General features: G+C 40.1%; 1 protein-coding gene across 1 annotated transcript; it reads left to right on the top strand.

Moving 5' to 3' along the window:
* Positions 1–1,258: 1,258 nt before the first annotated feature.
* Positions 1,259–27,949, top strand: tprg1 (tumor protein p63 regulated 1). The gene is made up of 6 exons (XM_086283395.1): positions 1,259–1,393; positions 1,535–1,794; positions 2,834–2,925; positions 6,271–6,447; positions 23,139–23,292; positions 26,935–27,949. Exons 2-6 carry the CDS (start codon positions 1,555–1,557, stop codon positions 27,127–27,129), a joined length of 858 nt encoding a protein of 285 aa, XP_086139521.1. The 5' UTR covers positions 1,259–1,393; positions 1,535–1,554; the 3' UTR covers positions 27,130–27,949.

Here is a 27,949-nt window from a genome sequence, read left to right as displayed (position 1 = left end):
TAATGACTTAAAGGCAGACCTCCTGTATAATAAATATGAAAACAGTACAGTCTAGTTTCAGCTGAGTTTCTACACTTGAAACAGGTCAAAGTAAAGACCAGTGTTTCACAGATCCCTGGTAAAAGACTGTTAAATAAAAGGGTCAGGAAACGGTTTGCATCTCTAATTAGAACTAAAACTTTCAGTGCACATTAGTATCATTTTTCAATATTATGTTACATTTCAGCCCATTCTCACGGCAAATAAATTAGTCACGAAAAGTTATTCATGTTCAGGAACACAAACTGTCCCATTTTTTCATAACAGTTGGCACAACTGGAAAGGCAGGTACAGTAAACGAGGCTGCAATGCCGATACATCACCCTAGCAACCAAGAAAATTGAGCTGCTGAGGTTTTAAAGTGAAAGCCAGCCTCTTCAGTTTCGAAACATGTATTTTTTACACCATTTAAAGCTGAAAACATTTCATTTTGTGTAGATGGACAAGAATCAGTATATATCAGACTGGTCCGAAACTCAAACCAGCTGTTTAAAAGCTGGGTCTATTTCACAAACCAACCAGCAAACAGTACCATGTAATTTATGGTGATGCACTGAGGAGGACAAAGTTTTCTTCAGAAAAATTACATCAATATAATTTTCATGTCAGTTATGCTGCCTCACTCCAGGGAGCACAACAAGCTAAGTGAATGGGGTGCCAAAATATTTGCTCTATGGACTCCTTAATTAAATCTGTCCATGCAATTTGTAAGTGAAGTCAGTCTGAGTTACAACAACAGGGGCGTGTCCAGGGGGGACACATGGGGTGACACCAGTCCCACTAATGCCACTGAGTTCGTTGACTACTGTTAATCTTTGGATGGATGAGTGCGTGGAACAACCAGTACAGCTGTATTTAGACTTATTTAATATTAATATTGCTTATTTAAAAATAGTTGGTTATTTAATCACAGTATATTTATATTTTAAAAGTTTTCAGATTTTAAAATATAAATAGACCGTTTTATAATGCTATATTATAAAAATAAAGCTACCTAGCTGTATATAAGCAATTTAAAGCATCTGCAGAGGATAAAATTATATATAATGAGTGAGCCATAACTTTGATCCAGTAATATCACACATATTATTGCGGATAATGAACTTCCATCTGATTTCCACTGGTCATTCTGTGCACTGCAGTTATAAATTATAAGATGAATTTGACTTTCCAGTGAGCTGCTGTCAGAAGCGCAGACCATGCGCCGTCTGTGTAAATCGGATGTGCGCAAACGTGAGCGCTGCTGTCCGCCGCCATTCAAAACAAACACTGGGCCCGGAACAAGGAAGTCGTGCACCTGTTGCTCCTACCTTACTGTACCTTTCCACACGTACTGCGCTTTCTATAATCTAAGGTAAGAAACCTGTATTACCAGCTTCTAAGAATAACTCGACTTAAGTATCGATTCGGAAAAACTGCGTGCAGGAACCCGTCGCTGGGAAGGCGCCGACAGAATCAGATCCAGACACATCAGTATTCTGACTTCTTTTAACAGAAGAGTTGTGAAGCCTCATCATGGCAGACGCGGAGGATGAAGTAGTTAAAGGAAGTGAAGAGCAGCAGCAGCAGGCGGAGGAGGAGGTTGATCTCAGCTCCTCTCCGACCCCTCCGGAGGACTCTCAGACAGCTGCTGGCCGCAAAGGGGACGCGCAGGAGCGGCCAGCGGAGAGCGTGGCCACCTCGACCCAGGGCCGTCACCTACTGGTGGAGCCCACCCTGGACCAGTTTAAACTAAGGAAGTTCTTCGTGTTAAGGGTAAAATATCATCAGCGTTTCCTCTTGACGCAAAGTGCTCCCAGTAATATGTCACACATTTCTGTAAGCGCACTGACGCCTGGGTTAGACTTTTATTTAGAATACTTTCATTTTTTTAATACACTATCTTCTTTATTTACTATATTTAAGAGACACAACATATAATTTGTCATTTCATAGGACTCCATATGAGAAAGTAGCTCATCTGGCTCGAAGGAGCAAACTTCTTCCTGGTTTTAGTCCCGCACTTAACTTGTGGTTGAAACATGCCTAAGCTGTTTCCTGTCTGTGGCTTAAACTCATCAGCCCAGAGTGGACCACACACCTGGGTAACGTCATTAAAAACTTTATTTTTAAATAATGATAAAGTATAAAGTGTGCAAAGGTTTCAACAGAAGCATATAAGTAATCTGTATAGCACCAAACATAATAAAGGCGAGTTTATGTTAGAAAAAAATGAGTATATAGGTTGGAATACCTTTTTTTACTTAAAAAAAAGTACCAACAACAAGCTGAACGTTATCAGGATCGCTAAGATTCTGTTCATTGGAGGCCTGTTGTTTTGGATTTTGATGGGAAATCAGTCATACCTGCTATGTTGCCAGGCCAGCTCAGCACCATCCTCAGATTACAGAATGACTGTCAAGAGCACCTCAATATGAACTCCTAATCTTTTCACTCGCTCCAGCTTGGCATTGAAATAATAAAACATAAAGTGCAAGACTGGCAGAGCATTCAAAACCAGAAATGCTCACAGATGACAGTGTGTTCTGCGCTGGAGTGTTCCCTTGTGTGTTCAAATACCTGACTTACTCACATTTCTACACGCTCGGCTCTCTTCGTTCGCAGACATTTTCACACGCCCGGGCTTCATGCTTATGTTTATTGTGATTTCGTTTGACACGCACACACGCTGACATTTTACTAGTCCCAGCTGCACATCTGCCTCAAAGATTACCCCTTAAGCTTTCTGTGCACACGTTGTGATTGTCACAATGGAAAATTAGAAAGTGACACCCGTGCATTTCTGTCTCCTCAGCCTGGCACTCTGAATCAGGCCATCAAAGACGTTGAAGCTCTGGTGAATGAGGAGGTAGATGGCAGCGTTCTCAGCGTTTGGCTGATGGCAGAGTGAGTTCATGAGATCATGTTCTGTTATACACCTCCATGTTTGAGTGCGCGGCGCCTTGTGCGCCAAGTGAAAACCTTTTACCTTTACCCTCAACCCCACACCATCACCCACATTTAGCATTTAGAAACACTATTAAACATTGAATAAAAGGCTAATAATTCATTATAATATAGTAGTACACTTGTACCAAAAGAATTTAAAAGTCTTTTTTTGAATGCATTTGTTTTGTTATAACCAGACTGGACAAAAGAGGTGGCACTAAATGAGTTGTGACTAAACATAAGTTTGTTTCCCTGGACTAAAAGGGAAATAAACCCACAGTAGAAACCAAGTCAAACAAAGTAAAAGAGGTCATACATTAAAGAGCAGAAAGGAAACATGACACCCAAAGTGCTGCAACATGTATAAAAGGATGAGTTCTGCTAGTCAGGGCTGTTTGCTTTAACCTAAGCCTAAGTCATTTGTAAAATCCATTTAAATGTTGTATCAGCTTTTACGTTTGAGTTGTTTTTATATATCGAGGTCGGTCGTTCATTTTCCCAAGGGGCCCGTGAGAAGCTGGGGCTGTTGTGGAGGGCCGCACAAATAATCTAAACTCGATTCTGCTCAATATTCATTTTATTTATTGATAAGCTTCTTGGTCTTTGCTCTCTACTTTGTGAAAATTAATTACCCATCCCTGATAATCGATGACTGAAAACCACTAGAATAAATGAGCAATTTCATATTGTGTTCATTCATATGAATTCATTCAAATCATATTCTGTTCTGTCCTGACCTAGCTAACTCAAACTTGAACACAGGTGTATTCCAGTTACCGTAAGTTTTTCATGTCTTTGAGAGAACGATGTGATCGATTTACTAGTGGATAGTCCATTTGCACTTATTTTGAAAGTTCAGTTGCTGCTAATTCGCTAGCCTTTCCTGTCTCACCACACGCAGGTTGATCAGCTAATAGGTGGCTGTGGCTCAGGAAGTAATGCGGGATTGAAGGATGGTGGTTTGATCCCCGGCTCCTCCAATCTGCATGCCAAAGTAGCCTCAGGCGAGATACTGAACCCCGAGTTGCTCCTAATGCGCTCATCAGAATGTGAATGTGTGGGGTTTTTACATCTAAAACACTTAGATGTAGGAAAAAGTGTTTGTATGAATGTGTGTGTGAATTGTGGAGTTTGTGTGCATCCGCAGGATAAAATGGAAAGACAGCTGATATTTTATTTTTGCTATATTTCCAAATGTTTCTGTTCTCATCAAAGCCAAGAAAAAAACCCCTCCTCGAATACCTCTTAATCTCAAGCAGAGATAGTGATTGAACACAGAGCAACACAAAGTGACTGCAAGACATTTACAAAGTGCACTCGATGTGATGTCAGGTTGCATCACTCCTGCACAAGCTTTCAGGAAACATTTAAAAGGCTGGCCATGTGAGAATGAATAATGCATCCCAGTTTATGCGGTTCTGGGTACATACACACACACACATGCACGTTAACGCCTGTCCTACATCAGGCCCGCTGTTATCATGGCCATAGAAGCCAGCGTAGGACTTCAAGCAACAGAAAGAGTGCATCATGTGGTAATTTTGCGACTCTGCTGCAGAATTTGCCCCAAGGGAGGCCGAAGACTTATGTCAGCAAAGCATGAGAAATTCCTCAAATTTGGCTTAGCTGAAGGTTGTCACTTGCTTTACAAAAAGTCGTCTCAATTGCTGTACATTTCTTATAATAGGGCCATCTTTTAAAAATACACTAGGTGGTGTTTTTTATGTAGGAAAAATGAGAGAAATAATGTTAGTTACACTATTTTCCATCAGTTAATTTTCAGAAAAGCCCCGGAAGATTCTTTAAGTTACTTAAAGACATACTTTACATACTTTGGGTAAATCTGGGCAATTAAATGCTTCTTTTGATTGTCCAGAGATAAAACCTGGTCTGTCCTGTTTTCTAGCTGGCTTTACTTTTAGCATACATAGATCTCATTGTCTCAGGATAGACTTGTGTCTTTTTACAATCTTCATGACAAGCCAAGCCATTTAGAAGCCACTGTGCCTTCATATTTAGCTTAGAGTTGCATGCAACCATATTTCTAAAGGGGCGGCAGCAATGTGGCAACCAGAGATAAAGACATGTCAATTGTGTGAATTGTGGTAATGATAGATAGATATTTATCTCAGTTTTAAGCAACGCAGTTGAGCTCATTGATCAGCCGCCGCTCACCAACTCCTTTGAGATTTTAAGCTATGCTAACAGTCTGCTAGCTGTAGCAAAAGCTAGCGGAAAGAAAACAAACAATTTTTCAAAATGTACCCTACCAAACAGTGTGCAGGGTCCTGCAGAGGTACTTCCTGTCGGTTTCTGTCCTGACCAACAGTTTGTTTTGTCAGGCTCGAGTGCTTAACAGCATGTCAGCCCACCCACAGTGTGCATCACATCTGTAGCATGCTTGCTGCCCCGTGCCCAGTCAAGGTTAACTCATTTCATCAGCACAGTCACAGCTCTTCACCCACACCTTTCTATAAAGCTTTGACTGTTCAGTGAACTGTCTTCTCTGGCTTACGGATGCCAGCAGCAATCAGGAGTGCTTCACTCTGAGGTGACCAAGTGCGCCCAGCTCAGTGGGCTGTAAGAAAGGGAGCTTCTCCAAGAGAATCCATGCCACCACGAATTAGCTGTTCGCACAGCGGTGAGGGATGGAGTGTGTGGATGAATGTGTGTTTAATGATGGTTTTTTTGTGATTTCAATTAGTACTGCAAACATTTTTGGAGACATTTTGAGGGCATAAAAGAAAGCCCATTTTTCCAGTAAAAATGTAGGGCTTCAGAAATGCTTACATCCATATTGTATGATCTTTGCCCAGGGCATTTTTATTTTACTTCGTGAACTGTAAGAGTACATAATTGAGCAGCTCTACAATATGTGTGCGTGTGTGTTAACTTTATATGACCTCCAGAATTCCAATCATTTTTGGCTATTTTTGCTTATTTTTTAAACTTGCTGATGAAAAATGTAAAACATTTCATTAAGTGTTTTGTTTTGAAAGGTTTTTAGTGAAGTAATAAATGAGTGAGGTTGATTTTCTTGTTGCTGTTTCCTAATACCGCAATGCTGCTAATCCATCTTTATAGCAGGTGAATAAACAAGTTAGTTTACTTGAAGAAGACTATGACGAGTCAGTGAAAGCAAAATAACTTAAGAATACCTTTTGTTGGAAGCGGTTTGAGTGCTGACATTGTAATATTTGAATACTGAAGCTGAAATATTTTTTTATTTAACATTTAAAAACCTGCTTTTTTCTGTTCTGTTTTTCTTTTTGTTCTTGCTCACACACTGTTTGGTTGTTTCAGAGTGGATCACTGGAACAATGAAAAGGAGCGCATTGTTCTCATCACAGAATTCTCTCTCCTGGTCTTCAAGTACGACTTCATGATGTTCAACTGTGACCAGATGCAGAGGATCCCGCTTAACTTTGTGGACCGCATCTCCCACGGCACCTTCAGCTTCCCAAAGCGCTCCCTGCTGGAGTAAGTCCGCTCATTTTGTCCAACAGTAAAACGTGCCTTCTAAGCTTTAAGCTTTAAGATTCGAGTTACTGAGTAGGGTTAGTGGACTGTAAAAATGACATTCAAAAACAATACGACTGTCAGTTGATTACTAATGCTTATCATCTACAGTCCTGTGCATTTCTTTGCATTTTTCTGGAAAATTTAAATTAGGTGCAGGAATTAATTGAAATGTGCAAACATACATGGAAATACTTTACATAAGGCAAAGACGGTGTTTGTACTATCCTGCCAAGCTTGAAAGTCAATATTTAGTCTGACTTTTATTCGTCAACACAGGCTGAACTTTGTTATTCAGCTTTTTTGTCATTTCTTTAGGTAGTCTTCTTTTAGGTAGGCTTCTTAAAGGACAATCAAAGCTCCTTTTTGGATGTTGGCTGCCTTTTGTTTTTTTCTCTATCATGGTGATTCCACACTGCTAAAACAATGTTGAGGTCTGGGCTCTGTGGAGGCCAGTCCATGACTGTTAGTGCTCCATTGTGTGTTTTTTCTATTCAGGTATGTCTTACTGCATTGGTAGTGTGTTTAAGATCATTTTCATGCTAAAAATTAAGCTGTTGCCAATCAGATGTTTTGCAGATGATGTTATCTGTCCATCCATTTGCTTCCGATTATCCTTTTCAGGGTCTTGGGGGGCGCTGGAGCCTATCCCAGCTGTCTTAGGGCGAGAGTCGGGGTACATACTGGACAGGTCACCAGTCTGTTGCATGGCTAACACATAGAGACAGACAACCATTTGCACTCACATTCACACCTATGGGCAATTTAGGGTTTCCAATTAGCCTATCCCCACTAAGTGCTTGTCTTTGGACTGTGGGAGGAAGCCGGTGTTTCTGGAGAGAACCCACGCAAACACGGGGAGAACATGCAAACTGCACACAGAAAGACCTCGGCCTGATAGTGGAATTGAACTCAGGACCTTCTTGCTATGAGGCAACAGTGCTATGGTGGATCAAAATCAAATCATACTTTTCAGCTGTTGTAATTTCATCAGTTTTGACAAGATTGATCTGAAACACAACCCAAACCACGACAGACCATGTTTTACAGATGGCTCTCTGTACATGCCTACTATGATTTGAACCGAAAATGTCAAATTTGGCTTTATCTCTCCATCAGACCTGTTGTTACTGGCTTTCAGTCCAGTTCTTGTGTCATTTGGCATTCCTCAGCCTTTCCTTCCTCTTTCCCTTCCTTAGGAATGACAGCTGTAAATTCTGCTGAGACCATTCCTGATTAGGCTTCTGTGAACCGTTGCTTCCTGTTTCTTAAGGACATGACTCTACGATACTGTGTGCTATAGATAGTTTCTTAGGCCTGAAACTTCTTCTTTTGTCCTCCACTTGCCCAGTTTTCTTTTTTTATCGATTCAGCTAAATTAGAAATTAAAACATAAAGTAGTGGTTCTGTTGTTTAGTGGTTTACACGTTTGCCTAACAAGTGAAAGACCTTGAATCTAATGTTAACAAGGCCATTTCATGTAAAACAAATTTGCCAAATCATACGGAGCTACCTGCTGTGGTGAGCCTTTGTGAATAACAGATCAGCCAAAGTAGCTTTTTGCTATTAACGAATGCCCAAGGATGCAATTTGAAATCGTTTTTTGCTAAGTTGTCTGATTTGTTTGGGTTAGTTCAGAGAAAAAAGATCAAATAAAACCTCTGAAAATTGTCAGATGCAAGGACTGGACTGAAAATGGGAGAATAAGCAGCTAATGTCCATAGAGTAACTGAAAAAACAGAAGAACTATTGCTCAAGACCATTTTAAAAATGACTCCTTGTCTTGGTCCTAGGAAGCAAAATAAAAAGAGAAGGGGGAGCTCGAGAAATGTCCTGTATGCCTACAAATGTTTGCAGGAATTTCACATTGGTATTTAAACTGAGCAAACAGGGGTGTTAATTAAAGAAAAAAGCTTTTACTGTACAAAATTGAATGGGATTATGACGGTCATTTTAGTCCCTAAACTAGTTTGCTGACTTCAGGGTTAAATGCAGAAGTTTAGAGTGTCGTGGCTCTGAATCATAACCACGAAAGCTTCCTGACACTACATTAAACTACTCTTTGTGGGGTTTAGTCGGTCATTAACAAACGAAAATGTCTACCTGGAGAATTATAAATATTAGCTCCAATTATCTTCACTCTGCTCTAATTTGTTTCACAAAGCTCAATTCCCCGTGAAGAATAAGTCCCTTTGCTTCATCATTAACCGTTACGCCTTAACGTTAAACATGCCCGGTCACATTTGTGGCCGGTCTGTAATCATCTCACAGCTGATTTTAATCTAGTATCATATAACACGGTGTCAAATTTAAAGAAACGTTAGAAGATGTAGGAGAAAGTGTGAAATGTGTGCGGCGGATCGGTGCAAGGAGCAAATGGGGACAGCATGGATGGCGAGAGTGTTTGCAGCAAGGTTTTTGAGGGTAAGGAGTGCAGAGCTGTCACTTGGAGCTGTCACTTAACTGATTAGTGGCAAAATTAATGCAGTCCTTTCATCTAAACCTTTTAAAGACGGCTCAGGGGATACCAAACCAACTAAAACTAATTTGATGAATAAAACGTAATGTGCTGTGAAGAGCTTAGAGAGCGCGGCCTTTATTGGAGGTTTTATCTCCGCGCATTACATTAAATTATACATAAAATGCTCGTGGAAGCCACCCGGGAGTCCGGCAGTAAAGAGACGGTTTCAAATGAGAAAGACTGGAGCCTCAAACATTTCCTCTTTCTGTCTTCATCTTCAGCACTCCTTCCCTTTCATTCCCCGTCTTCCTCTTCGTCTCTCCCCCAGGAAGTGTCTTCTTTTTTTTTTGTCTAGGTCGTTCCTATTTTGAGAGAAGCCGATCTACAGTAATGTTCATGTATATATGGAAATGAATCTTCCTGCTTCGCTCCTCTTTTGACGCTTCACGAAAACTTTGTTTCCACACGACACCTTAATACGAGGCCAGCTGGGGAGATGAGCTGCAGTGTTAATGATTCGTTTCTGAGTGATGGAGGAGCTCAGTGGCGAACAGAGAGAAGACAGAGCCAAAGTCATGACGTCATGTCCCCATAGCTCCTCTATGAGTTTCTGTTCACTCGAAACATGTGTCTCGCTAACACCCCAGGGCTTATGGGAAATGGTGTTCACTTAAGGTTGCATATTTATAAAAAATAAACAACAATCTTAGGCGACTACAGTCGTATTGCGAAAGTCTTTATTGCAGTGCTGTACTTTGAGCTACCAATGTAAAAGTCAGAGAATCTTCTGTGTGGAGCCGATGTCCAGAGGAACACATCCATGTGACCTGCAGTACATATTTGGCTTAAGCCATGTGTTTTTGAATTGTGTCGTGACTTCACATCTTTGGACACAAAACAAAGCTGTGAAACTATTTAACTGTGATCTGCTGCTGGCAAATTTAATGCAGGTGTTCTAGTTACTTCCTGTGTATTTAAAATAGGGCTGCCACGATTTGTCGACTAGTCACGATTACGTCGACTATCAAAATCGTCGACGACTGATTTAATAGTCGACGCGTCGTTTGAAGCTTTGTAAGATCCCAAAAGACGCAGGAATAAGTAGCAGGATTTAAGAGTGTAATAACGGACTGAAACAGAAGATGGCAGCACTGCATGTACAAGGATGCCAGCTGCCGTTAAACCCCGAAGAAGAAGAAGAAGCAGCTGTGTCCCAGAAATCATAGCGCGGCCCAGCTTAGTTTCCAACAATGGCGGCAGCTAGTTAGTTTTAATATTACTCTTATTATTCTTTCTGGGTCAGAAAATAAACGTTTAACGTATTTTCAGGCGAGAATGTAGCTGTGGAAACCTCAAATATCGGCTCAGTTTATCAGGACACCACATATTTTCAAAAGCGCTCCGACGCTAGTTACCCACTAGCTCGATAGCTAGCCGGGGGCAAGGTCACTAGCGCGGTGAGAACACCGGACTCCCGGCAAATTGTTTTCTAACCCACCGCCGTCTTTCGCTACTCAGGTTAAATATATATGAGTCACTTAGATAAATTAAAAATGTTGTTGTTTGGCTTTTTTTTTTTTTTTTGTATTTTATTTGTTCCTGAGTAAATCTGTTTGTCTGAGATTAAAGTTATAGTTTTTACACAGCTGAATAAACGTCAAGCAGACAGCTGATTATCAGAAGTGTGAGATGCTGGAGAATATACTCCGGTGTCCTGTTATATTTCAGATAGCAAGGAGTTTATTAAACTTTACCGAAACAATCTGCAAATTTCATTAAAATTGAATAAACTATCATCTTGTCTTTATTTTTAGTTAGCACCTTAAACACTTAAAGCTGTAAGCTAATGATAGTTATATAAGAGCAGATGCTGCTGGTGCAATAAGCTGTAGTTTTACGTCCAGTGGATGATGATCTGATTAGTCGACTAATCGCATAAATAATCGGTGACTAGTCGACTATCAAAATAATCGTTTGTGGCAGCCCTAATTTAAAAACACAAACAATAATGCGGGGAAGTAATGATGGTGCAGTTTGCAGCGTTGTCGCCTTGCGTCTTACATCAGGAAGGTTCCTAGTTGGAATGTCTCTGCTCTCCCTGTAACAGACTAACCCAGGGGCCCCCAATCTCAGTCCACAAGGGCCGGTGTCCCTGCAGGTTTTAGATCTCACCTTGAGTCAACACACCTGAATCACATGATTAGTTCATTACCAGGCCTCTGGAGAACTTTAAGACATGTTGAGAAGGTAATTTATCCATTTAAATCAGCTGTGATGGATCAAGGACACATCTAAAAACTGCAGGGACACCAGCCCTCGTGTACTGGGGATTGGGGACCCCTGGACTAACCCAAAGTCAGCTGGGATTGTTTCCAGCACCTTTCTAGAAACCTTTGAATATATAGGTGGTCCAGAAAGTACTATATGTGTGGGTGAATTAGGGTGACCAGATTAAAAAATGCTGTAGTCATCGTTCCATCCACTGGGATACAAAGTGCTCGCCGTATGTTCACTGCATTTACTTAACGCAGGAGCTGGGAAAATTACATTCAAATACCTGCACCTATTTGTTTGCATTGTCTGTTGGGATCTGCTCACTATAGTGTAAACGAGCTTTGGATGGTCAGTATGACTGGAAAAGCACCCTTTAAATGCCTGTTGGTTCACATTCCCTTATCAGGAATATGCAATGCTCCACCTCCGTCTGCAATGTTGATCCCACCCAGCGGGGCTGCATTAATCAAATACAAAGGCTTCTTCTTCCTTTATAAATCAAAAAGCTCACAGAGTGATGAAACAATTCTTTTACTGACCTAGAGCAGAGAAATTCTGCTACCTGTGTGATTTTGTGCTGTTGTTCTTCGAGGCAGCCGCAGCGTGATTTGAATGCTGACAGTTGTCATATGACCACTTGATGTCAGTGTGCACCCTTGGTGAAGGGAAGGTTCAAGTCAGGAGCACGCCACATCACATTTCTTCATGTCATGTCATCATGGATGATGATAGGATCACGTCCAAACCCCTTTCATGGTATGGGATACGGCTCTGGCAAAAAATCAGCACATTGTCTGACCGCAGTGAGGCAGTTTGTGGCATTAAATGTACTACTGTTGGCTACATTTCTATATCAAAGGCACGGTATCAGAGAGATGACATCAAAGGATGACTCTTTAATTTGATTATTTCCATTTTTAGTCTGATTGCCTAAAAGTAATAATACAATTAAAGTTCCTGAGTGAAAGCACTTCTCTTAACAATTGACCTCAAGTGTTCCCAACCTCCTCAGAAATAAGCACATTGTGTGTGTGTGTGTGTGTGTGTGCACCCCACCAGTCTCCCGAAACCTTGATGATGTCACTGGAAACCGTGGAGGGAGTGTCAGTATTTTTAGTCCTGATTATTGTGTTTTCTTCACACATTCTCCAGGTGCACCCGTGAAGAAAAAGCACAGTTTCTTCTGCATCTGTGGGGAAAGATGTGTTTTAAGTGCCTTCTTTCCAAACCGTCTAGACAATCTAATTACCCAGCACATCATCTATTTTTTTTATTCCCGTCTGAGAGAGCTGGGTGTGGAGGTTTAAAGAAGCCCCGCTAGAGGTTGCTTCAGTAACTGTTGTAAGAAAAAATATATATTTAAGAGGGCTAGAAGTAATCCCAGCTCTGCTCTCCTTTGCTTCTCATCTGGTCGGATACTTTTCTCTCTATAAGGCTTCAGAATGTGTGTAGCCAACTATTATTTAGCCCCCATCTTCATCTGCTCAAGTTAGTTTTAGTAAATAAAATGCTTCCTCATTAATACATGCGAGGTAATTAACTTGTTACAGATGAATGGTGTGTCAAACGTCTTTCTTCTGCTTTTAGGCTGTAGTGAAGTCATTCGACCACACCTATACAAACTAAAGCAGCATATACATTCAGACAGCAGGTGGCAGGCAGTACAAAGTAGGTACTTAATGTATCATCAGCAAAACACACAGTTGCAGACCTCATGAGATGAGCATTAAGTGAAAGCAGCTGCAGCTGTTGTAAACCAAAGCAGGCTAATTCCATATATTTGTATTATAACTCAGCTAGATTTTTCAATCTGTACATTTATCATAAAGAAAAATAAGAAAGTCTTTTGAACGTTACCTTTTGAACTCAAACTTGATGGGCAAATGTTCTATAGTTAGTCACATAAATACAAATTTGCAAAAATTGGAAGAGGAGGGAGGTTTTTCACATTTGTATCAGTAAAATTATGGAGAAAAGTGTTAAATAAATTTGTGCAAGTGCCACAGTCAACATCAAGTATGCAGTAAATGTTTGCTGAGCTTGCATGGTCCACCAGTGGATCCTTTATTTCCATTAAGGTGAAGTTACGGTGCTGCAGACATCTTTTTTTGGTCTATGGTGTTGATGCTATGAATAGGTAGAATTTGGATTCATTGAAAAGTGAACAGGAAAGAAAACAGAAGCAGAGTTCACCACAGACACAAGAGAAGCACTAAAATATCATGAGATGGACTATCAACTCATTACCAGGACCAGGACTTAGGAATGTGTTCAGTCTGTAGTCTTTTTAGATCAAGCTAAACAGTAAACCTGAAACACGTGCAAAAAAGGTTCAGTGGGCTTTGCCATAATTGCACTTTTAAAAACGCAAACTGTCCTCTGCATAAAATGCAAAATTAAAAAACAATCAGATTTGAATTTGCACAAGTGAAACAAAGCCCAGCAAAATCACATACGTAACTGTAAGAATATAATGTCTAGCTTTGTAGCTCTACCTGTACTGCAAGTCTTGTTCCAACTGTAAATACAACAGGAAACAAACAAGCTAAGAAGCCCAAAGCGTAAATGAGGAGCAGAGTGTGTACGCAGGTTGCACCCGTGGTGTACAGTATGAATTAATAAACGGCAGTAGACTCAGACTCATGGTTTGGGGCAGGCCGCTGTAAATTCAAACACCTGGGGAGCAGCTTTCAGCCTGTGGACTCTGCTTTTTCACGGTGGAAACATCATTGCCAACAGCCTGCAGCTATGATATCGCAGCGTATGCACGACTGTATGTACAGTATCACGGCTGTGTGTTTTAGGCTTCAGAGGTTGCATAAGCAGTCTGATCATGTGTGCAGCTCAATTCCCCATCTTCTCTTTGTTTTTCTACGTACCAATCCACCTTTGCTTTTCATCTGTTTTTAGTCCTTTCAGTGCAACCTTGTTTGATGGATACATTTATGGATGGCTGACAAACCCGCAGGCTGTGTTGAGCAATCAGACCAGATTTGTTTATGTGCTCTTAGACAATGTGGGACACTTGCCATGATAACTGGAGCTGGGATTGATATTTATCTTGCATGTTGACTTATGAGTCCGAAGCGCTTGAAAGCCCAGTGAGGAATTTATCGTCACCTGCCCTAAAGCTCAGAAAACACATGCGTCTCTTAGGCATGTGTGCATTTTGCATAAACACTGTGTATTAAGTGGAACTGCAATGGGAAGGTCAGGGAAGGGTGGATTTCCCCAGTTTGACCTTTTTCTCGCCTTTATTTTGGTGCAAACCTTGAATCGGCCCTGATTGCCTGTTTTTCCAGTTGTGTGATTCGGTGGCTGTAACGAAATGAGGTGCAGTGAAAGTCCAACCCCAGCTCTGCCAAATAAACACAGTGAAAACTTCCAAGGCCTCTGGCTGGAAAGCCCAGCCCTGCTCTGCCTGTTTGGGCTGGTCCCTCTCACAGTGATAACTTACCTGTGGAATTCTCCAAAGCTTTTTTATATCCTCATTGATACTCGGGCAATAGGTGCGCACTTTTACAAAGGGCAGTGTGTACAAACCTAACTCCACCATCCTCACCCTTGGAGCTGAAATATAATCAGTCTTTTAGGCTGGGCTTTGCTTTTGTGCCATTTTTTCTTTTTCTACCTGCACAACATTTGCTCAGGAGGAGGCACAAAGTGTTCAGCAGCCACATTGTCATTTTGAAAGCACTTGTGTAAACAGGGCTAGATGATTGCATTATGATGCAGCCCCTCCCTGGGACCGTGACATATCAACAGCTACACCACTATTGTTTAGCCTCAGGTGTTTAATTCTGGTTGGCAGGAAGTGCTCTGTTGCACAAGGCATGTGGTAAAATGAGCACATAGGCATGACAGGTCATTAAGGAAATGAGAACACTGTTGGGAAATCATCTCCATCCTGATTTATTTCTCCTCTTTGTTGCCTTTTATTATATGCAAACCAGCAGGTACGTTTGCCACCAAAAACTGCGACCACTCACGCCACCTTGAGCCGTGACAGCCGCTGACAGAATCGCAGGATCCGTCTCAGGCTGCGTTCTACAGTAGCACTTTGCAAGCGACAGTTTGCAGTTTTTATTTAGTAAATTGCGCAAGTTGCCTCTTGAAATCTGTCTTCACTTCAGGGTCTCTGCATGGTGTTGAACACTGAAAAAACCTGAGTGTTTGTGCTTCCACGCATCCGTGCTACTTAAGCAGCGATCAGTAATGTGTGGGTTCAGTGTTATTTCATACCTGATTGTCAGTGTTAAAAATGTGCAGAAGGTTAATGAGTTAAATCCACAGTGTGGTGCAAATCGTCACAGGAATCTGTGATAGCGGGGGTGGTGTGTGGGCATTTGTCTTATCTCCAGTGATCATATCTGCCTTCCAAGAAAAAGTGAAAAACGCATCAGCTGCATATAAACAACATTACAAAAAAGCGTATAACTATAGAGGGGTGACATGGGTGATTGGGACCAACAGATGGGTCAACGGGAATGCAAGCATTGTACTAGGAGGAAGAGAAAGATTAGTCTTAAGCTTTCACAGTCTTACACAGTCTTATCTATTTTCCAACTCTGACCTGTGGTCATGAGATCTGGATGAAGACCAATAGAATAAGGCCACAGGTACAGCGCCGTAATGAGGTGGGGCTCAACCTTGGAAATAGAACGAGGAGATCGACCATCTGGTGGAAAATCATAGTAAATTTACTGCTTCCTCTTGTTTAGTGGAGCTAGTTGTTTTTCGGGTATTTGACAAGGATTTCTGCTGCACACCTACCTTCGGAGGTTATCCAGGCGGGGAGGTTATATATCATCTGGCCTAGGAACGCCTCAGGATCCCCGAGGAGGAACTGTCAAATGTTACTGGGAAAAGGACGGCTGGAATGCTACCATGACGTGTCTTTGGTTCAGGGGAAGATGAATGAATGTATGGATGATTGGATGATTGGTAGTAACTTCTTTCATACATTTCCAACAGGCAAACTGAGCATAGCTTTAGTTCTGTATGGTCACAGAGTTAATCCAAGCCTGCAATCCCCACCAATCATCTGATGGATCCTCTCATGTCCTTTTGAAAAATGCAATACAGGATGCACTATGCAAGTTGTCTTAGCCTGCCTACAATTTTTGGTGGCCCTGCAAACAGGTTTGCAACCCACCCCAACCTCAGCTCCTCTGTTTCATTTCTTATTTGTGCCATCTTTGACTTACTTATTTACTCTGTGTTATGAGGGTCTTAATGCTGTTCACGGTGCTTTAGGCTTTCAGTGGGTGTTTGTGTGAAAGTGCAGTTAATCCCAGAACTGAAACCACCAAACATGAATGACTGCAAGTAAAGACTGTGATATCGTTTTGACTAAAGCAGTCTTCACAGAGCTTCTGGTCTTCATTCACTTTTGGTTGCCTTCACTGTGTAGCTGTTTATGTCTTGCTTTCATGATTTATTGTGTAATGCTTTATGTGTAGTGTTTCTAACTTGCATGTCCTGCAGAACAGGAACCTTCTGCAAACTAGTTTAAACTCAGTCAGTTGACTTAAATGTTCAATGTTACCTGAACTTCTCCTGACATAAAAATGGTGATGCCACCATTTTTGCTTTTGTTCTACTGACGAAATGTTCTGAAGAAAAAGCAAAACATATACAGCAGTTAATTCCCCGCTGCTTTTCTTCTTAATTATCTTTAGAAGGATAATGAAGCTGCTGCAACAGTATTCTTTTTGTTGTTCAACCGCAGATGCAATGGACGGAGTAGTCAAACCTGTTGCAGCAAGTTTGTCAAGCCGCTGTTTTGAGTAAATGTTTATTTGGTACCTGCTGTGTTAAACAGACACTACAAAAAAACAGGGATGGTTGTGTAGCTGGTTTTGTATGTATGGTTATGTAAATCCCTCAACTGTGTTCTAGTTCAGTAGGTCAAATAAGCTCAAAACAACTCTGTTGCAATTACTGCGCAAGTAGATCAGACTTTAAAAAATAAATGTTCATGCCTTCATTTTTTTATTATGTAGCCCCAGTGTTAACTCCAGTACCTCCTCTCTAAAGCTGCAGTCCTGCCCACCTACAACACCATCCGATTTTTACATTTTTAAACCTTTCTTTATCAGACTGCATACATTCTGCTCTGAATCAATTATCTGGGCTTTCACAGTGTGATGGTCTCGCCTCACTTTTCAGCAGATATTGGGGATCTTATGCCTCCTGTTTATCTGCTAAATGATCTTTCTTCCTCCTCACACTGCAAGAAAACACTTTAACTCGCTCGTTAAAGTGGAAGAACATCTGTAAGTAATGTTTCCTTTAAATAAACCATCACTTACCAGAGACTGAGACTCAGTGTATCAACCTGCATAATAATCCGAAACACATTGTTTTACTTATTACACCGCAGTAATCACATTATTGGCAAATTCAGCCGCCACAAATACTGTTGCTTTACATCTATTCTTCTGCTCTTTAAAGCTCTCTGCAAGTAGTCGTGCATTTTTCCAAGCAACGCGCCATCAGAGAGATTTTAGTGCTGCGGGGAACACTGTTACTCCTCCGTGTTCGCTGAGGTAACATCAGGGGTTAAAGTGGGATTTGGCAGGTTGGAGCCACCTGGGTGCAGCAGGGAAACAAAACATACACCCAAAATAACTCCAAATTATTTTGTACTGTGACATCCAGTAGAGTTTTTCTTGGAGCAGCGCCTTTAACAATAATCAGGTGTTTAATTTGTTCTCCTGTCTCACCTCTCGTCTTGGCAAAGCAGCAAATTAATTTCTTTACTAATTAAATACTTAGGAGAGAAGGAAATGTCCCTGGATATTTGTTTTTTACTCCTAGATGTGAAGAAAGGAGAACAAATGTAGGTGTCGGATCTGTACAAAGGAGAAGATCTCAAAGAGTAACATGCAGCATCCTTGTTAATTGCCTTAGCTCTGCTGTATCGATGTTCAGTTTCTAAAAGATATGTGTAAGCTTTTTGCTAGGGCTGAACGATTATGGAAAATAATCTAATTGCGATTTTTTGCCCCAATATTGCGATTGCGATGCGATATGCGATTATTTTTTAAGGTCTTTGTCTGCTGTATTATTAAACAAAGACAAGCAATACATCATATAGTATGGCCAATACTATATTACATTAATTTTAAACTGTTCTTTCCTGGAAGACAGACCTCTGTTATGATGACATGAGGTGATGCATGAATTGATGACTGACATTTTTATTTAACTTCTTCAATCACAACAGTATATTTGAACATACACAATGGTTTATTTTTAGCTTACAAACATCTGAGCATAAAGTGCTGACAAGGAACCCTGGTGTAAACATTAAAATGAAAGTCAGTACAATGTGCAGATTGCAGAAATATACATAAAAAAAAATCAGTGGCTTTACCACACTCAGTTTTTCGACATCTGTGAACTACTAGACAGTCATTCAATTAAAAAATAATATTAAATAAATAAAACTAATAAATAAAAAATACACACATCTTACTGATCTCTGCAGTCAGTAACATTACACATAAAGTGCAAACATAATAGCAATTGTACACACACAAACACGCCTTTAAAGTTTAAAGGCGTGAAATTGGACGGTCTAGCCTTCTGAATCAGAAGGCTAGTTCTGATTAGCGTCACCGCTGTCTCGGTGGAGTTTAATAAACTCGGCCGTCTGCTTCTTGCTATCTAAAATATAACCAGACACTGGTGTAAATTCTCGACTGTCTCATACTTCTGTTTAATAAGTTTTCTGTTTGACGTTTAGTCAGCTGTGTGAAAACCAAGGAGGAACCCACCCGGGGGATTAATAAAGTTTTATTTTATCTAATCTAATAACTTTAATCTCAGCCAAACCGATTTACTCACGAACAAACAAAACACTGAAAAAAGCCCAACAATAACATTTTTAGGTTGTCTAAGTGACTTATATATTACGTTTAACCCGAGCAGCGAAACTCCGCGGTGATCTGAAAATGATGTGCCGGGAGTTGTGCCGTTCTCGGCCGCATCAGTAACCCTCGAGCTCCCGGCTAGCTGTCGAGCTGGTGGGTAGCAGACGCCTCTGAAAACGTCGAAGCACTTTTGCAAATATGGGATATCTTGATAAACCGAGCAGATATTTGATGTTTACACAACTACTTTCTCGCCTGAAAATATGTTAAAAGTTTATTTTGTGACCCAGAAAGATTAGTATGAGTAATTTTAAAACTTAGTAGCGGCCGCCATTGCTGGAAACTGGAGTTTGGCTGGGCCGCGCTATGAATTCTGGGATATGGTAGTAATTTGGACAGCCTTCGGCGCGTCGCTGTGACGTAATCGGTCTACAAATGCGGCCTCAGGAGGATGCAGCCCATGAATTTGGACATGTCCAGAGTATAATCGCAGCCTTTGCGGTTAGAAAATTGCACTTGATCATGTCGCGATATTATCGCAAATGCGATATATCGTTCAGCCCTACTTTTTGCTATTGATGTTGTTTTTTTAAGCTTGCACTTAAATTTTCATTTCCATGGATAACTCAAAACGTTACCAGGTGTTTTTCACAGAGGTTTTGAAATGAATGAAGTCATGTGTAAATTTTCTTAGATATATTTATGATTTGATTTGACTTTCTGAAAGGTGCAGAGGGGCTGCGTGGGACTCTCTTTGACCTTGTTCCTTTTGAGTAGTAGCAGCAGTACTATTAGTGAGTCCTCTGTAGCAGAGTAAACAGAGAATTATAGCGATCTTTGCAAAATGTGGAGCAACACTACCATCATTTCAAAGACGGGATCTGTGAGTGTTTAGACGCCTGTTTGCTCTCAGTCTTCTGAGGTTTCATTAAACAGAAAATATATGACTAGAGGGCTTTTTCATTAAAACCTACAGTATTTACTTTAGAAGGACTAAAGAAAGAACAGCAGAATAAAGAGAATATGATGAGCACGCTGTGGATTACCTCTGAGCGTGGCAAACATGAGATTGCCCTCACATTAAGTATTTACCCCGAGGACAGATCAGTGCAGATTTGTATTATTCTAACGTTGTTAATACGAAACCAGCAGGTCTGCTTGTCCCCTTTAGGGACATAAGTGAAACAAAATGATACACGAATATGTAGGAATTAAATATCAGAAGGTTGCTGTGTGTTTTATTTGTGCATGTAAAATGTTTACTGTACAGTGTTTGGCAGGTTTTTTTGGGTACACCTCAGAGCTTTATTTGTTTTTTGAGGCAGATTATTCATCAGCTAAAAATCACTGCAGTAGATAAAATCTAATCAGAACAAAAAATGTTTGTTTTTTTTTCAGTTTAACAGGCTAATTTCTTAAGAAAATAACTTTTTAATGCTTGATAATAATCTAATTTACGGATTAATACAACCCACTTCCTCTATAACACTTGATATCCTGTTTGTTTGCTTTTAATTGAAGGAGTAAAAAACTGGCGATATAATAAAAACAGAACTTTAATCTATATTACTTTAAACCTTTTTACGTTGTTTCAGAGCTAACCAGTTAGCTTAGTTGTAGATTATGTTATAATATATCTTATTAACAGCAATTTTGATTTTGATCTCAGCGTGTCACAGATTTCTTTTTTATGGTCATCTTCTACACAAAGAACCTCTAATATGATGGAGAACTCCAACCCTCTGGACTTCCTGTTTCACTGATCTAACCTGTGACCACGAAGACAACAGCCTGCTGTACAGCAGTCCAAATTAGTTTAGCCTAAACTAAACTACTGTACACTTCCTAGTAGGGCTGTGCGATATGACCAAACTCTCATATCCCGATATAAGAATTCTATCGTCCGATAACGATATAAATCACAAAAATGTAACAAAATCTGTAAATTCTGTGAATCTCGGGCAGCTCGACTTGCGGGAAGTGTTTCCAGCTGCGCGTCATGTAGCTGGAGTCGAGTGTTTTAACCGATGCATGAAACTATACATTTTTAGACATAAGTTGTAACGGCCGCCGTTTTATTTGTGAGTATTTATTACACGGCGGGAAAAGCCTGTTCTAACGTTTGAGTCTAAGGTTTATTTTTTAGCACCTGGTGGCTCTTTTTTACTTCTCATCCGTAAACAATCTGCTCTTTCACGTGATTCAGTTTATTTTGAAAAGTCTGAACAGGATCTTGAGCTTTATTGTGAAAGGTTTATGTGGAACATAAACAAGCGGACACGCGATGCTGTTACCATCGTTGTTGCTAACCACAAGCATAAAAACAGGCACTTGTCCATCCACAGTGTGGTTATATAAAATAAAAGAGAAAGAGAGAACTTTAAGAAATTTATATAGCCACTACAGTGACCATCAAAACGATTAAAAAATATTGCCGTAAACAGTTTATTTTGCGACACCACGAAACAAACAATAGCGTAAAATGAAACAATAGACGTTTTTACATCGTCATCCGATACATATCGTTATATCGAACAGCCCTAATTCCTAGCATTTTCATTGGATAGATGATTACAATTCAATTTGTTTTTCAAATTATTTCAGAACATGTAATAAACAGATAAATTCAGCGGCACATGATGTTCACATCCATGAAAAATCCAGAATGTCAGCTTAGTTTTCACTTTATCAAATGTCACTTAAAATAATCTTTCATCCTACTCTTAGATCTTTCTCCATCTCTTTTTTTAAACTTTTTTCTCCCTGGAAAATTCAGCAGCTTGAACCATCGGCTTGCAGGCAGATGATGATCCAAACAGAAACAGTTTGTGTGTTTGCTGATTTTTTGCTAAACTGTTTGAAGCACCGCACTGGAGATTACCTGCCACTCTGCACAGAGCTATTCCATTTATGCTCCTTCCACTTTCATTTTTTATGTTTTAGTAAACTAAAATTTTGAAACATTTGGGTTAACATGCAAAAAAACCCCAAACATTTGTTTATTTTCCATAAATTTTTAAACTGTAACTGAGATTTAATACAAACTCCACTAGGTTTACTAGAAACTGCCAGTTGATCGCTAATAGAACAGAATTAATTGGCTGACTGACAGATCAAACCCCACCCCCCAGGTGTGTGAGGCTGCACTGAGCTGAGGATTTCCCCTCACAGCTGACAGGTTTACTGGATGATGATTTTGGATAAAATTTATGCTGTTTATTTGCATCTTATGCAAGAGAAATGTGTGATAAACATTTTTCAGATACAGTTCTGAGAGATATTTGCAGACAGTGAAGCTAAGATAACAAACATTGGAAATATTGGAAAGTCCAGTTGTTCTTGATGGCGTCAGTGCTCGGCTGTTTTTGTGTGTAGCCGGGATTCGTCACATATGCTGAATTTCCACAACTTTATTGACATCTGCGTGCATGAATGCGTTGCAGGGATGAGAAAGAAACACTGTATATGGTATAAGCGGGACTGTGGGATGAGGGTAGCAAGTGTCTCCACACCATGAAAAATAAACCTGCTTGACATTATTTTGTATTTAACTGACCATCAGATTTGACTGACGGTGCTGGAACACAATTCTGGATCATTCTCTCTCACTTTGTCCTCGGGCTGTGTGCCTATGAAAAAGAGTAATCGAGAAAGTGTGACTGAGGGTTCTGGTCCACCGATTGCTGAGTAAAAACACCACTACGGCTGACACGATTCAGTATTACCCAGCCCGAATGCAGTTAATGCTCATTTGGCTTGATTAGGAACTTTAACACTATTTACCTCAGTTAAAACCTGTAAGCAAAAAAATGAGTCAGTGTTTTTTAAGTGTCACCTGTAATTGTCACCTGTAAGCATCTATGGTATCTGTCTCTGTTTGTGCAGTGAGGCAGCGAAGCATGGCTCCCAGCGCAAAATAACACAAGGACTTGTTTGTTTGAACGCAGCCCTTTTATCACTCATCTGATGAAGGTTCAGTCGGTTGTCACTGGCAGAGGAGAACACTTTTTCATGTTTGCGTTTTGGTGCGTTTTCAGGAGAAACGGAGAAGGGGTGCGAGTCTTCTGGGACCGGCTGAGAGAGCCTTCCTTTACCTCCAGGTGGAACCCCTTCGCCACTGACTTCCCCTTCATCACATTCACGTACCACCCCGTGAGAAAGATCAGCGATGTCTTCACTGCTCTCACTGATGTAAGTTGATTAAGCATGCATGGATCTCTATAGATCACACACAAAACATTTTCCAGTTTATCTCGTGATGTAAGTAGATGTGGTTTATTTGGAGTTTATTTCCAGTAGCAGTGTCCTGGTTCTATGCAGTGCTTTGCATGCTTTTTGAAGTATCCCCCTGTGTAGGTTTCAGTCTGTACCCTATAGACGTGGGTCCAAGCACTGCACCTTCAATTCCACGTAATCTTCTTTAATCTTAATGTAAACATTTTCCAATAGGAGCTTTTCCTGTGAAGGCTGGCACAGGGTGAGGACTCAGATTTCTCAAAACAGTTCAAGTGTGCAGCTGCATGACTCCCTTCTGTGAGTGCAACATACCTATTTGTAATTTGGATGAATTGATCCATCAAGTGAACAAAAATGAAACCGTGTGCTGGGAGTCCCTGTCTGGCGAAATGAGTCAGCACTGCGAAATAACTAGCTGGAATTAGCCATCAGATAACACCTGATGTGTAATTCATCATTTTCAACACCTAATGAGCTACTGAAGATAAACACCCATCTGAATCTATGCAGCGGTTAAAGTTGAATTTGGCAGGTGGAAGAATCCTAACCCTCACCCCTAGTTAATAGAAAGCAGTGGAATTTGTCAAGTGAGGCAAAACTGATCTAATCTAAGAGTGAGCACAGACACCACAACCGGTTCTTCACCACTCCAACACATTGCACTACTGCAGATTACAGTACCATGCAAGGGTCTGAAGTCATCCCTCCTTTCTATGTATTTTACTTCCAATCAGCCATACTTACTCTTTTAATTTAAAAGTGGTCCAGAGCAATCGTTCTTCAGGCTTTCTAATGGTCCTTCTTTGGACACTGGCTGCTTTTTCACTCATTTTGGTTCCAATCCTTGTCCCTTGTCCCTTTTAAAAGCGACAAATCAAAGAACAGTTTTTAGAAAACGTTGTTAATCCACCTTGACACTGACCTATGAATCATTCAAACACAAAAAAGCCGACACATAACAAACAGCTTGGCAGTTTTAAATTGTAAAAACGGTCTCCTAACAGCAGTTTGTTGTGAATTACATTTGATGGTATGAAATCACCAGATAATACCAGCAGCACATCGTGTCCTGATGCGCTGTCTGATTAATAAAGATCTGTAAAAGGAATCGCTTTAAATTTACAGCTCATAAAATGTGAGTTCTTAACTTGTGCAACTAATCTCGCAGGTCTCTCCCGCGTCCTTTCACTCTTGCATCTTTCCCCATCTCTGAGTTGCATTATCATACATTAACATTTTATTTATCAAATACAGCCTCTGTACTTTCAGCTCACTGACAGGCTGTATATAAAAGTACACAGAAACATTTGTTGAGCTTCATGAAACGTTGCATTTGAAATTCCGTTCCACTTCAAAACAAGCTGCTTGGTTTTATTTTCACTTCTGCATAGATTAAGAGTTACAAAAAATAGTGTCGTGACACAAGGTTATTGACTTCTGCGTGGATGAACACATGACGGATGGAAAGGAGGGAAAGCATCGTTTAAAGGTGTTGGAACAGCAACTTAAACAACTGGATTTTAGGTTTCAGGTTAGGGAGACTCTTCGCGATGACACTGAAGACCATTAAGGGGAAATTTGTGCAGAACTTCAGTATAAGATGTTTATGGGCAGATACTACAGACGATGTAATGTGTGGCGGAAATTAGAGGATGGGTTTTTTCTCAGCATATGTCCCATATTGTGTTGAGTTGTCGTGTCAATACAGTCAATGGATGCGATTTAGAGTCTTTAATATTTTATATCGCTGACAAATCCAGCCTTTTCACAAACGTGAGTATATTTCGGATTAAACATCTCACTCTTTATTAAGATTCTGCCATACAATGTCATTCTAGCTAAATCAATTGATAGATTTTCTTTCAGTTAGCATCAAAACAGTCCTTTTATTAGCACCATCTGGCCTTTAACCTCCTAGGACCTGGCGTCCACATATGTGGACATCACATTTTTGGTTATTTAGCCCAAAATACTCAATTTTGCTCTACAAGGGCCTGATATCCACTTACGAGGACATTATGCTGCTACTGTTCTATCAAAATTTAAACGAATATCCTCATATGTGGCTCTTATTTGTCTTAGAAACAAAAATAAGGTAAAAAAAAAATCTGGTAATTCTTTGTTTTTACATTCATCGGGTCCCAATCAGCCCAAATATCAAAGAGAAATTAAAAATGCATGCCGTGGAAGAGTTCAGGTCTTAGGAGGTTAAACTAATTAAAACACATCTTCCAGGTTGGAACATTGTGTTCTCAGCATGTTTTCACTGTCTGGTATTTTAGATCACTTGATTTCATTTATTTATTCTTGTCTTATTTGTTTTAATGCTCTTAGACACTTGGGTTTAATCTCAAGAGATTGCTGTTTAAATCAACGTTTAAAAAAGAAGTTCAGAGAATACGATAGAGTGAGATGCAGAAAGGTTTAGATGTTAATAAGACATCAGTTCTTTTACTTCTTTCACCCCAGGGTGAAAAGCATCAAAGGGAAATTGCTGCACCCACATATTGCGCTATTACTCACGCATTTACTCAGGTAGGAGTCATCAGTGCAGTCACAGACACAGCCAGGAGTTAGACCCAGCCTTCACAACTGGTTTGCTTAACAGTAAACCTGTTGCAAACAAGCTCCACCTAATTAAAATAAGTCTAGTTTAATTTTTTTCTGAGATATTCAAGCACAGATTATCTTGTGCCTTCAAACTAAAGGAGTCTGAGCCTATAGTAGGACAACTAAGGGATGGTTCTCCTGAATCCAGACTGGATAGTAATAATGTTCTACATGATCATTCAGGACTTTGTATCTAAGGAGAAGGCTTTGTGATTAAACTTTGGATTTTAAAGGAAACCAATGAACAGAAACTAATATTATGTGGTCTGTCTTTCTTACCCCTGTTACTTGTCTCACTGCAGCATTTAAAATCAACCGAAGTCTTTTTAGAGAGCTTGTACAACAACCTGATAATGAATAACAATAGTTCAGCCTAGAAGTAACAAATACATGAGCTAGTTAGTCCCAGTGTCACTCTGAGATAGGATATGTAACAGGATCAGTATTGATACTGGTCAGATAAAAAGAAAGCAGGGATTATGTTCCTGAGGGTTTCTTTTTAGGGAGAAATAGAAGAAGCTTAGTTTAGAAAATTCATTAAGACATGTCCAGAGTTTAATCAATTGATTTGTCATCTGGCTTAATTTCTAAACATAACTGGATATTATCTGCATAGCTTTGACAATTTATGATACATTTTGTAATATTATCTTAGAGAAGCATGTATATTGTAAAAACGCATGAGTCTCAGCATTGAACCCTGTGGAACTCCATGACCAACCTTTATGTGTAAGGAAGACTCCTGATTTACAGGAACAAACTGAAATCTATTAGGCAAGTTTTCAGCATTTTATTATCTTTCAATCTAATAAATGACTTTTTTCTGTCCTTAAAAAGCTACATATAGTCCTTTGTAGTAAAAAAAAAAAAAAGCAGGATTTGGGTGTTTGGTGATATAAACGAAAAACCACAAAGCAAAAAAGTGTGCAGACAGCAAAGTGCTCTGAATTCTCTGTATTTCTGATTTTCCTGTTCTCTGGTCCACAGGTCGAAAAGTTTCGTGAACAGCTGAAGGATGCAGCACAGAAAGTCCACACCTTGAAGCCGATTCCCGGGAAAGCCAATGGCGTGCTGGTCCTTAACCAGCCCATTCAAATCGAGGCCTATGTGGGCTTCATGTCTTTCCTGGGGAACGAAAACAAACTGGGCTACTGTATGGCTCGAGGAAACTTGGGCTTCTAATCTCTTTAGCATTTAATAGAATCATACTGTTTGCTCTCATTTATAAGCCTTTAATTCATGTTAATTTGTTTACAGGCAGCTCATATTTTACAAAGATTGGCAAGAAAATTCTTTTTTTTTTTCGTTTCACATGTTTTTTAGTATGTTTAATGTGAGCTTCAAACAACTGCGTGATCACCCCCACTGCTTATTACCAGTGTATGGTGTCTGAGCGCTCAGAAATATCCACATTTCAACACCGCTCTTCACTGGATGATGGATCCCCCGCTGCTCTCAAGGAGCTTTGTATTTGCTCCTCAGTGATATGGTAATTCAACTCTTTTGCAATGAGACTCCTTTCTTCCACCCCCGGTGTCTCTGCTAAAAGCTCATTCCCATGCCATTCAGCCCCTTAGAGATTCACTGGAGCATTGGGCCGCATTTGTCAGCTTAGTTTTATCATTCACATGTATTTTTGCAGTGCATACAGTCCTGGAATTTCCCCTTGATTTGTGTGTTTACCGTACGCTCTGCCTTGATTGGCATTATGTGTTTGTCAGGATGGAACAGAAATAAAACAAAAGTGGTATGAAGCATGCAGCTCTCTTTATGCAAATTCCTGTACACTGCTTGTGTTTTTGTTTTTTTGTTTTTAAATCATGCAGTTGGCTTTACCTGTTTAAGGGGAGTTAAGTTCCAGTGGGTTTAGGAACAGCAACACTACAGCAAACAACTACTGAGAACTTACATGAACTCCTTCCACCTCATCCTCTGAGATTCAGGGAGTTGTTTGTTTGTTTTAAACACCTGTAGTATATTAATAAAGGTCTGCAACATTCTA

Source organism: Aulonocara sp. 'chitande type north' Nkhata Bay, linkage group LG23 (assembly GCF_057382095.1).
Source record: "Aulonocara sp. 'chitande type north' Nkhata Bay isolate Kocher_YH1m ecotype deep benthic linkage group LG23, A_spYH_male_GT1.1, whole genome shotgun sequence".
Lineage (NCBI taxonomy): Eukaryota > Metazoa > Chordata > Actinopteri > Cichliformes > Cichlidae > Aulonocara > Aulonocara sp. 'chitande type north' Nkhata Bay.
The sequence above is the reverse complement of the archived record's forward strand: the minus strand, read 5'-3'. Positions and strand labels throughout refer to the sequence as shown.

What these genes read in the sequence shown, in the direction of transcription:
- tprg1 (XM_086283395.1), top strand. Translation starts at nt 1,555, where the DNA reads ATGGCAGACGCGGAGGATGAAGTAGTTAAAGGAAGTGAAGAGCAGCAG. An exon ending in CCAAAGCGCTCCCTGCTGGA is followed by an intron (nt 6,448 to 23,138) that starts GTAAGTCCGCTC and finishes GTGCGTTTTCAG; the next exon opens with GAGAAACGGAGAAGGGGTGC. An exon ending in TCTTCACTGCTCTCACTGAT is followed by an intron (nt 23,293 to 26,934) that starts GTAAGTTGATTA and finishes TCTGGTCCACAG; the next exon opens with GTCGAAAAGTTTCGTGAACA.